Source organism: Ostrinia furnacalis, unplaced genomic scaffold (genome assembly GCF_004193835.3).
Source record: "Ostrinia furnacalis isolate ACB-3 unplaced genomic scaffold, ASM419383v2 OfSCF7367, whole genome shotgun sequence".
Taxonomy (NCBI): Eukaryota; Metazoa; Arthropoda; class Insecta; order Lepidoptera; family Crambidae; genus Ostrinia; species Ostrinia furnacalis.
In genome coordinates, this window is record NW_021137606.1 from 325895 (window position 1) to 338667 (window position 12773).

At 36.3% G+C, this 12773-nt stretch overlaps 1 protein-coding gene across 1 annotated transcript in view; it reads left to right on the top strand.

The window, feature by feature from the left end:
* The first annotated feature begins 10440 nt into the window (after nt 1-10440).
* Nucleotides 10441-12773, top strand: part of LOC114364243 (uncharacterized) — a 74574-nt gene continuing 72241 nt past the window's right edge. The window contains exon 1 of the mRNA XM_028320329.1: nt 10441-10649. Within this exon, the coding sequence (XP_028176130.1) occupies nt 10577-10649 (73 nt within the window). The 5' untranslated portion in view covers nt 10441-10576. The remainder of the gene's footprint in view (nt 10650-12773) is intronic.

Sequence of the window (12773 nt, forward strand, 5' to 3'; positions counted from 1 at the left end):
GTTGTATAACTTTAGATTTAAGAGCAAGGACGCATACTTGAAACCGTATTACAGTCTCTGTGACTTATGACGTCATCATTTGATAAACTACATACCTTTATGTAAATACATAATGTAAGGGTATTTTCAATTACATAAACTAATAAGTTGCTTTGAAGACAAATCAATTTTAATGTATAAACAGATAAATTAAATCAGGTTTCACACGGCTCCAGAATCGTGATTAGATTTGGCACGCAGACTGTGTGTCTACCCGCACAAATATTGGTGTTTTCCTATGTCTATGTTCTAATCGTGGTTTATTTGCTTGCTAAATTCGTTTACGACTTAATTGAATGATGCGTAATTGAATTAAGCGTATTTACGCAAACAAAAATCATCTAAAACTTTCATTTTAAACAAGTAACGTTGAATAATAATACTCACGGATTTTAGTGAAATCGATAAGCTATTTGATTTCAATTAGAAAAAAAACAACACTCATTTACATGTAGCATTCTTGCCCTCAACAATATACCTATTTAGTTTCTTTATTAAAATTATTCGACTTTATCCGCCTGACTCACCTGGAGCACCTGCAAATAAGAAAGACAAAAAGGCCAATATATCAAAATCGTTCTGCGTAGAAGCCTACGCATCGATTCATAGTGAACGCAGACCCTAGAATAACGTTTTTTGTTCCCGAATTTTATGTTATTACGTGAAACAGTTGGAGAGTTTATAGCCGGGACGATAGACAGTCAAACTCACATTCTGTTTTATACCTTTTAGAATTGCAAAACCCCGAACATCCCTCTGCGATATTGATATTTGCTGAGGGAAGCGCAACATTTTTATATGAATAAACTTTTCATAAACTGGGAACTCCTTTATGATAATGTTGTTTTGAATTCAATTAATTCTTCAAGAGAATATTTACATCTGCTAGCACGGATTTAAAAAAAACTACTCTATTAAATTATATAATTATATAGACGTTTCATGTATTCTATCCGTAAAGGTTCTATTTATATCAAAAGTCAACCTTTGTAAATAATCCGAAACCACTATCCAGATTAAATAAATCTTTAATTTGGTAAACTCGTTTAGTTGTTGGCGGACCGGTATTTACTTAAATTGTAATTACGTCTAATGGACCTTCTGGTGTGGAATGAAGATTTATGGCTCCCCACAATCACACTCAAGTACCTGCAAAGATACCTGGGTGAACAGTAATGGCCGGTTTTCGTAGTCGCTACGCATTTTGTAGCACCTGCTACGAGAATCGTAGTAACCTTTGCACGACTACAGATTTCGTAGCTTTGTGATAAAAATTGTAGCCGATTATTTTAAAGCATTTCTGTATTTTAAATATTACTTGGATAGAATAAAGCTTTAAAAATAAAAATAAACTACCACGACGGAAGCTTAAAATAAGTGTTACACAGAGAAGCTGTTTCACATAGAGGTTCATTACTTGCAATTTACTCAATGGCTCTTGTCTCAGGGATCTTCTTGCTACAAAAGACAAATTAGGAGTTGCGGCTGCTGATATAATGACTTTGGTTTAAAGCGATTTCAAAAGACAGCTTAACTTCAGCCAGCTTGAAGCGTACTTTGGTTTTTTATTGTTCATTTTATTTTACCAAACTAACTTCGGACACTCTTAGTAATTTGCTTTTCCGAGGAAACTCGTATAAGTTACAGTCTCTTTTCCGGACCAGAAATCACAACGCTTACGTAAACAAATCGAACTAGGCTTTTCATCTCAACCTGCCATAAACTGTGACCTTTGGCGACCGCAGTGTCAAGAGACAGCGCATTCTGTCGAATATTATCTGATACTAATTCCATCGGAGATATTAGAATAGTACCTACCTACGAATTCATTAATAATTGGGTACTTTCAACTAATATCAAGAAAGCGGGACACTACTGACACCTGCAAATTAGTGGCCATCGTCAAAAGCAACAACCTACAATTTAAAATTAAATATGGTTTTGTATGAGCATACGCGGTAGACCTAAAACTTTGAAACTCATCAAACATTTAGACTCTTCGACTAGCACTTTTCACACTTTGTTATGTGACCAAAACATTATTCTCCATTTATGGGAAATAACATCTTTCCTGTGCGAAATATCTGTCCAACAGTTCCGCGCGCATTTAATAGATAAAGTTTCACATAACTAGTAAAACTAATAACTAGTTCTCCAACAAAATAGAGCGTAATAATGCCGTGACGATGACGCTCCAGCAGGATTTTTGGTGTTTTAATAACATCACAGGCTGTGACAGCTTCAATTAAAATGTATCAATATTTAAAACCCAGCTAGCTACGAGTACCTACTTACTAGTTAATTGATTGTTTTGGACAATTCGAAAATTAACTACATATGCGAGACGACAGCGTGTCAATTACGCTGAAAATCTTTTTCAAGCATAAGTAGTATTTTGTGACTCTATTAATTTACGCTTCATTTATAGGTATTTATTTTATGCCTCTCCCTGTTAGCTTCTCCGTTCAAAATAATCCAGAGCTTCCAGAGTAGCTATTCAGTATTTTCAGCTTTGCTCTCCACTTATAAAAAAGTCGATTATCACTATAGGCTTCCCTTAAATGGTACACTATCAGGTCGGATTCCTTTTAGCCGGACACATGTCTTTGTGCGCCAATCCGCTATTAGCGGCGCGTGTGTCGTCACAGGCTTTGGCAACGCCTCGTTGCTGAGTCACGCGACGTGTTCGTCCAATTTTATAAATGACCACCAATTCTATGGTCGGACGAAACTCCAGTAATTCCGTACGGAACCTTGACAGTAGCTTCCTTAAACAGGTACACGAATTTATTTCGCTTTTAATTTGTGTGAAAAGCGTCGAGGCGTTTAATTTATGCTCAACTAGAGCGCGCTCGCATCGCCTCTGGGTTTTTTGCCCGAGTTTGCTTTACTCCAGGGAGCCGGCCTGAAATTAAGGAAGCTTAATACATGACATGCAAAACGCTGGGCTCATCTGCTGACTGGATTTGCGGTTAATGACTAAACAACATTCAGCTTAGCATTTGGTTTGGCGCGGCTGACCGGCATAAATATTCATTCGCAGTAACTGAATCGGGAGCGGATTTTGGGGGATAATATTATACTCACGTATGAATTCTATACTATTTTTACCTAATACTTTTATTTATATCATCATAAGCCATATAATTCCTTATTACATAATTACTTTAAATGTACCCGAATATGAAAGTTTTCGTTAAACACGGCTAATCACTAAAGTTAAACCATTTCTGCGACTTAAATGAAAGCCATTTAAAATGCTTTCAACGTGCTTGTAACACTGATCGAAAGCTTCGATAACCGTAGTTATCATTTAAATGTGGCTTTGTATATTTCTCTGTGAAAATCACCCTGGGGAACACACTCCACCATTTTTCTCTAACCTCCATCGGCTAGGCCAAGCACACATACACGATAAAATCTATGAGTTCTGGGATCTCGTTTTCAGACCTAGAGCGTAAACAATTTTTATTTAAAACCAAAGGGAAAACGGAGCATACGTTATAATATTTCAGAAGATTATGGCAACAGGTTTTTTGCCTTTTGTTATTTTATCCTTTGTTCACATTGCTCTGCATTATTAATGTGTGCTGTAGCTATACATCGTTTGGAAAAGATTAAACAGATATATCTCGGACTCTTTATCAGGCATGTGACAACGCAACGCATCGCATCTGAAACCACCGTCTGTGAATGTGAGAGCAGGGAGAAAAGGCCAGTCCAAAGCCAGGGCGTGCTAGTTTACGATTTTTATTATTATTCGTTAGTAAAAAATAGACTGCTAATAAAATTCTAAAGATCATCTTCAAAGTTCTTCAAATGTCGGTAACTTGCGTATTACCAGCATTGCTAAATAGTGACTTGTCAATATAAGCTATTGAAAAACGACCGTTTCGGCATGTCTGCCCTGCTGCTGACACCTGACAACGACCTAAAAATAGCGACTACCTTCGCCATAATTTATTTTTACATTAACTAAAGTAAACTAAAGGTTCTTGTTCCCATTTCCCTCTACAAACTGGTATAAATAATATCTAAACATATAGACTAAGAGCTAGTGAACGCCAGACCTACGTTATTTTATAAAGGCTGAAAGTTTGTCAGCGCATGCTCCCAACATAGCTAAGAACCATGGCCAAACATGAAGTTTGGGTCATGGTGGCTTTGGCAGACAGACGGTACTAAAGGTGTGTAAAATACCAACTTAATTACGTCAAAGTATAAAGGCTGATTTTTTGATATTTCCTTCAAAATGTTATTANATATATAAATCTAAAGTGACTAACTGACTGACATAGTTATCTATCTATCAACGCACAGCCCAAACCACTGGATGGATCGGGCTGAAAGGATGATGGGCACAAATGTATGGAAAGTGGTACCCGCTCCAATAGCCATAAGCAATATATATTTCAAAAGGCCTTTAGATGTAGGAAAATGTCTGCTATGGGGCCAGTTCTAATTCACGTTTTGAAAGCAGTAATTCTACTGAGTATTATATGAAAGTATAACACAATCATCCATGTATACGAGTATGTACTATGACTATAATCTATGAATATAACTAAAATAAACATTCAAAAGGAAAGGATTATACCTACGATGAATTACCCAAGCTATTAGCCCTTTATTCGCTTTCATCATCATCATCATGATCATTTTAGCCATAGAACGTCTAGTTGAACATAGGCCTCCCCCAATGATTTCCACAATGGCCGGTTGGTAGCGGCCTGCATCCAGCGCCTTCCCGCTATCTTTATGAGGTCGTCGGTCCATCTTGTGGGTGGACTTATTGGGTCTTGTGGGTTTATTCGCTTTAGCAACCCATAATAAAACCCTTAAGAAGTAATAAAACTCTAACCCCTTTAATAATAAAAGTTACACCCTAGCTGAACTCTGGCTTAAATTGTCATTTGGTATGGAAATGTCATTTTAATCCAAGGTTTCTCCTAGGCGTAACTTTTTATTAATAAGGGGGTAGTAGTTCTTCAAATAAAAATATTTCTTTCACCACTATCCCTATCAATAATTATAGAGTTATGGAAGGATGCTGGAGCAGTAAACACTTCATGCCACGCACAACCTAAGTACCATACTATGGACACGTATGATACTTAGGTTACATAAAAAGTATGTTTATCTTCGAACGCAACCAGATCTGAGGCTGGTGGCCATAGTCAATGTTGTTCGTCTTGGTAAGACCTTTCAAATGACACTACAAACATAACTATTGGAGCCGGGTACTATTTTGCTAAAAAGTATGTTTATCTTCGCACACAACCAGATCTGAGGCTGGTGGCCATAGTAAAAGTTGTTCGTGTTGGTAAGACCTTTCAAATGACACTAGAAGCATATCTATTGGAGCCGGGTACCATTTTGCCCATTGTCCTTTGGCATGCAGGTAGATGTTAGGTATGACGTAGGCATCCGCTAAGAAATGATTATACGAAACTCCATCTCTAAGGGAGTAAAACGGGATCCACGTGAACGAAGTCTCGGGCGGCCGCTAGTTCTAAAATAAATACAGAAAGTAATTACAAAATCTAATTTGAGGTCCTATTTTGTGTTTGAGGTGAGATCTAGGCCACGAAAACATTATCAGAATTACATTTTTTTTTTTGGGATGGACTGTCCCGCTGAAGGCAGAATTACATGTTTGTTGCAAAATCGCCCTAATTACAACTTTCATAAGATGCTACAATGATAATGAAATATTTAAATGCATATTAGTTACTTATAAAATTAATGTAAAAATTTCAATGGTATTTATGAAAAATGAAACGAAATAACTTGCAACTTCAATACGGACTAAGTCGCGGATACCGCCATGCTCCTGAAAATATTTTTATATCTATGTCGCCTTAAAATTCCCCGTATCGGCCAATCTCTAATTTTGTTTACGAGCAAAAAGTTTACGAGTCCAGCGGAGTTTATTTGTGTACAAAAGAACAGCACGATCTGCGGTGCAATTAACCCTCGCGTGAAGTTTGTTCCAGCCCGGTCTTTTATTCGCCCCTGTAATTGTCACATAACCTTATAATTATTTTGGAAGTTTCTCTCTTGAGAACTTGGTTTAGCGTTGATTATTTTCTTAATTTCTTACCACTTATTAATAGTCGCATATCAGTTTTTGCTGCAAAGCTCACAGATTGTGCATTTATAAATTTATTTAAAAGTTGTACGTACGTACAGTCTTAGGCTTAGTAACGTGTCGTTTTGTATATGTATAGGTAGGTTCTTACAAAACATACAGTAAAGAAGCGATCATATTCTGCAACACAATGTCATTTAGCGTGATAGACTTCTTCTTTACAGTACGATACCACCTAATTTTGACCGTAACTAGGTAAAACGATAACTGGTATTTTTGTATGGTGTTTGACAGATTTTTGACGTTGGTCAAAGTTAAAGTAAGATGGTGCAACCCAGCCTTAGTTTCATTACAAAGCATGATTTTTGTTTCGTAAATCATGAATAAATTAAAAACTTTCTTGACGATCCGAGGTATCAGATTCTGTGCTACCCTATAATATTGTAATATCAGTTTCACGGTCCTTTACTACCGTATGTGCTCCAGCTAAATTAAGTTAATCCCGCAGGACCGATCATCGCTCATTAGTTTACGGCGGGAACAATATTAAACTTGTAAGCTCATCTAAGTAATTAATATGCACCATTATGTGAACAATATGTCACTAGGTAGGTAGTAAGAGTTAGTTCACATAGAAAGTCAGTTTTTACAGGATCGTTTGTAGTTTTGTACCTATCTAAGCTACTGTTCACACTGCACTGAATACAATATTTTGTGTGACTCGCTCGTTCTACTGCATATCGCTTGAGTAAAATCGTATACCTACGTTAAAAAGGACCTGTAAAACGGATCGTTATTTGAACGCCCACTTATAGTTAAGTAAAATATTGCAGGACAACATTTATCTCAAGTCATGTTTTTAAAATTAACAAACTTCGTTAGCTTCTATTGAAAATTTTAACATCACAAAATAATTTAAAACGAAAACTAAAATTAAACATGTTATAGCCTGACCAGGAACATAAAAACCCTCGCCATGTTGCGGAAAACTAATGGTACTAATTTCTTTTAATGGCAACAGTAACTGAAAACTTCATTGACATGTNGTTTTTATTGATTACATCGACTAAGTTTCTAAGAGAAGTACTGGACTCCCTCAATACGGGCTCAACATCAAATATTGCCTGCAAATGATTATCTATCAGAAGGCGATTGTTATTATAACGTTCGCATAATAAGTCCCATGCCACATTATAGTTATCGCCGGTAAAATCAATATTTTTTATAATTAAGGCTGCATTTCCTTGGAGTGAAGCTCGCAAATAATGAAATTTGTTAATATTGTCTATGCTATTATTATCATGAATTAANCGTCAACTCGGCGGGCCTGTCGGGCAACCCGTAACCCCCCAACGGAGGGGGGCCGGGGGCCCCGGCTACGGAAGTCGGGGCCAAGACAAGGAAAAGTCTTTAAAACCCCTAATCCTAAGGTCTGGCGGGGGCCGAGGGGATGAATGGCTAGAGGGTATCTAGTATGCTACCCCGTCGTGGAGGTGGGGCAGCTGCGCCCGTAAGCAGTCAAACAAGCATGGACGCAAAGAAAAATGAATGTATACCCCAGGAGGGTACCGGCAATGCCGGAGAATCCCTCACCGCCTCGGCGGTCTCGGCTCACGTATCTGGGGGAGCCGCAACGCGTTCTGTNAGCTGGGGTGGCGCAGCCAAAATGGACCTAAAATCCCTAGAAGTTGCCCAAAGAGCCATTCTTAAAGTAGCGACCTTCAAACACTACCTTCATCCAATAAATGACCTATACAGGGTGGAAACGATAAGTGATCTCACTCGATTATTTCTAAACTATACATGATATCCAAAAACTGCTTACTGATCCTGAAAGTGCTTCACGAGCTCTATCCAATGGTACCAATAATAAGTTATAAAATAAACTGGATCTATTCGAAAATTCAATGTTTTCAGCTTCCATACATTTAATACTGCCACAATCATAGCACTCATGTCTTGATAATATTATAGCAAGTAAAGCCTAAAGCCAATGTTTTCCGTGAATAATTTGAAATAAGAATGCAATTCACGAATTAATTTTAAGTGTTTATTATTTAAAATAAAAAAATTAACACTTCTAATATTGTGTGGCTGGCATAGTGGCATACATTTAGTATGGAGGTTGAAAACATTGAATTTTCGGATAGATCCAGTTAATTCTGTAACCTATTACTGATATCGTTTGAAAGAGCTCGTAAAGCACTTTCAGAATCAGTAATCAGTTTTTAGATATCTTGTATAGTTTAGAAATAATCGAGTGAGATCACTTAACGTTTCCACCCTGTATAGGGAGTGGAGTGTACTCTCAATCCGACAACTATTCATACTCCAAATAATATTAAAACAACACTCAAAAACATCTTATGACCCCAGGACACAACTAATTAGACGTACCAAAAAATTATTTTGCTTTTTGGGACCATATTTATACAGGGTGTTAGGTAAATGGGTATATGAGCAGACACTAGCCCATGTTAACATGGGCATATAAATGGTATGGTGAAGTCAGAAATTTGATATCATCATTTTATTTTTTTTTATTTTCATAGAAAATATTTTTTATAAAATCCGATTTGTGTTGATATACAGGGTGTTAGGTAAATGGGTATATGAACCGACACTAGCCCATGTTAACATGGTCATATAAATGGTTTGGTGAAGTTAGAAAATTGATATCTTCATTTTAATTATTTTATTTTTCATACAAATCGGATTTTACAATATTAATTTTGTATGAAAAAAAAAAAAAGGATGATATCAAATTTCTGACTTCACCATACCATTTATATGACCATGTTAACATGGGCTAGTGTCGGCTCTTAAACCCATTTACCTAACACCCTGTATAACAAAATTAATCGTTTACTTAATATAATATCCACTAACAAAAGTAGAATGCAAGAAACTTCTAACCGAATGGTTAATATCTAAAAATTACGAAGAAAGTGAGGCTTTTATTAAAACAATACAATAACTAACACATAACACACACACACACACACACACACTTACACAAATGATTAGAAAGAAAGATTGTTTTTAAAACTTAAAGTTAAAGTTAAATTTTTAAATAGTACTTCTTATCATTTATTTTGCCTATTTGTGTAAATCACATGTTATCATACAATTTTTTTTTTTTTTAGTTTGTTCCTAATATAAAATACTTACCTTAAATAGATTAACACAACCACGCAGTATCGATTAGCCGGTGGTGGAGGCCTGGTGTGCTGTAGCACAGGGTATCCTAGTACGGACACCAGTCTCTACGAAATACTTATTTTTGTTCCTTGTTGTTATAATTACCCGTTACAAATTGTGACTTTATGTATTTTGTAAAGAGAGAAATAAAGTTATTATTATTATTACTTCGATTTTGAAGTGTACCTATGTTGGAATCTTGTGTGCTATATTATGTCTCGTATATGGTCGGGGCTATTGTCTGGCGGAACGGACATAATACGAAGCACATTTGTATTCAAACTACACACACCGGCAGATTTAGAGGAACGGAAAAAAAAGCATCAATATCATCATTATTTTAGGAAAAAAATGCCTAATTATGACATAATTTTTTAATTTAANTCTAAAATGTTCGTTTAGTTTCAGTATTCTTCAACAACGTTTTGCTAATTACTAACAAAAACTTTTTTACATTTTAATTGCCCTGTAATTTGAAACATCATTTTCTAAAAAACTGTCCAAGCTCGACATTGACATTGTTATTTATTTAGGACGATTTTAATTGGTTTAAAATTTTCAATTTCGGTTTGCAGTGCCTTTAGTTAATAACGTAGAACCTACACTGTGCTCACAAATTTTAGACATCCATAGACGACCAAGTTACAGCTTTGAAACTGAGCTCAGAGAATCGGCTCCTACTCTTAGGAAAAAAGTTTCCAGTCCGAGTATCAGATGAAACTTTACTGTAGTCAGACACGTCTTCAAGATCGCAATCGATCTAAGTTCTTTTATCTTCTCAAACGCTTCCACAAAAATGAACGAAACGTACTTGGTCTTTGGGTTTTAGTTTTAAAACAAATCAAATAATATTTTCTTCCATGTTTTCCATGCGAATATGTATCGCAAATTAGGAATTTCTACCTAATTACTGAAACCTTACATGTAGTCTATTTTGATAACATAATATTATGAAGTAGGAATACGAGGGTGGATTTAATGTAGGTAACAAATAACAGTGGAAATGTAAATTTTGTTATTCTCTTCTGGTCAAAATAGGATTGTAAACAGAACAAAATACTTACCAAAACTTTTTTTAAGTGCTCTTACAGTGTGTGTGTGACAAATATGCGTGTGTTTAAAACGAAGTGTATTAAAAAATGACGAAGTGTAGTGTTTAGAATGTCGTGATAGTGGACGGTGGTGGACAGAGGCATGGTGGAGGACATCAGTTGATGTTGAAGGCTGTGCTGGAAGCGAGGCAAAATGTCGGCGCGGGGCAGCCGGCGGGTGCTCTCGATTCTGTTTAGCACGCTACTTCTGGGCCGGGCTATTGCAGGTGAGTTTTCAGATCTTAAAATCTTTTATTTTTAAATATAAAAAGTATTTTTAAACTAGAACTGTCGACAGCATATCTCACTTGATTTATTACACAACAACTAATTTATTTACAATTGATATCATAGTGACTTGATATGCCATCCGACCGTATTAGCTGCGAATTAAGTGATCACATCTTGCGCATTTTTATATAAAAATACTTACTGACGAAAAATAAAATTAGTATCATGAAGTTTATCATGCAAACTAATAAGCTAATAATTATTACTGATTGTTCTATAATCTCTCTGCCATATCGTACACAAAAACATGTAAGCTAATAAAATTCGTTAGTTTAATTACGGGCTATAATTTTAACTGGCACATTTTTACGACCTTAATTTTAGTCATTAGAGCTGGTTGTCTAGCTACGTATACTCGCAGCGGGAAAATTGCGACCCCGATAAGTTCCGAGCCCTCATTTACACTTAATTAAAGTGTAAACTACTGAACTCCTTGTAAATAAATTTTTGTTGCGAGCTTGTAAGGGAAAAATTAATTAATCCGATAGGAAGTTTAATCATCCAGCTTTAAGAATCCTGGCTTTCATGAATTTCGTCGAGTAATCTTTTACATTTGTGTAGATAAGCATCTCATCAATTAATGTAACGCAATGATGTTATCGTGCACGAACGAAGGCTGAAGCTTAATTGCGAGGAGTGCATTGGAGATGTATTTGTTAAATTAAATACCACAAACAGAGAGTCTCCCAATTAACTTAGATACAATAATTGATTTCGCTGCCAGTTGGACTCATTTTGATATCAAGAGCGCTACATTAAATTAATGGGGGTCAGCGTAATACGTTCATGTAGTTCGTTTGGCAATTACGAGTAGGTAAGTAGGTACGGTGAGAAGTCTGAAAGTTGTAAATACAAGTTGAGGTGATCACCTTAGTGAGTAGGTACTTACTTAAATAAGTCTACAATCTTGCTTGCTTTTTATCACATTCTGTACGTTTTTTTTGCGCGCGATATCTTGGCCAGTTGAATTTCTTGTCTTTTCAATTCGATATTTTACAAAAGCGGACAAAGATCTTACGAAATCACAACAATAATTCCATTTAGGTATGTCTTACTAATCAGCATTTGTAAATAATATAATTTGATCAGCCTGCACTCCTCTTCAAATGTCAGAATAACGAAATTCAAATGTCAAATTGTAGGCTGTACCTATATTGTATCTTCAACGTATTATGTTGGTATTTGTTGTGTATCCAATCATAATATCCAAACGCTAGAAAAAAAAAAGAGAAATTGTCTCTTGCTCTGTGGTCATACTTGTTGAAGACGCCTCTTGCTCTGTACCTGAAATTTATAGGGAAATAAAAAGGAAGTATTCAAGTATCCGAGTATTATTGTCAGCCCTTTCAACCATTAAAAGGTTACGGGCCCAGAAACGCAAGCTTCGTAGTGAAAATTGGTTTTGGGAGGGCTGCGGTATCTGAGGTGGCGAGGCGGCGGCGTGTTGTTGGGACAAGATGGAGGCAACCGCATTTCAGAAACTGAATGATCTCAATTGGGCAGTGTGGAAGTTTCAAATAAAAGTCATTTTAATGTCCAAGGGACTGTATGACCTCGTCGTTGGAAGCAACATGGTTTTACCACAAGACAAGGATGAAGTACAAAAATGGCGAGTCAATGACGCTAGGGCGCAAGAGGTGCTTGTGACTCGTATGGAGGAGGGAGCTATAAAACACGTGATGCAGTGCCAGTCAGCGAGTGAAATGTGGAAGAAATTAGAATGTGTATATGAAAGGAAGTCAGAACTGAGTCTGCATCTATTGAATGAGCAATTTTATAACCTCAAATTTGAGAACTCTGACTCAATAACTTCATTTTACACCCGGCTCAATAACATAGTGGGAAAAATCCAAGAGATTGGTGAAGCAATACCAGCCAACTTAATAATCACAAAAATAATAATGGCATTACCAGAACAATACAAACACTTCAAGTCGGCCTGGGAGAGTGTGCCAAAAGATGCTCAGTCTATGGACAATTTGCTGGCAAGACTATTAATTGAAGAAGAGAGATATAGAAAGGAAGAGAATGAGGAGGTAGCTTTGGTGACCAAAACCACT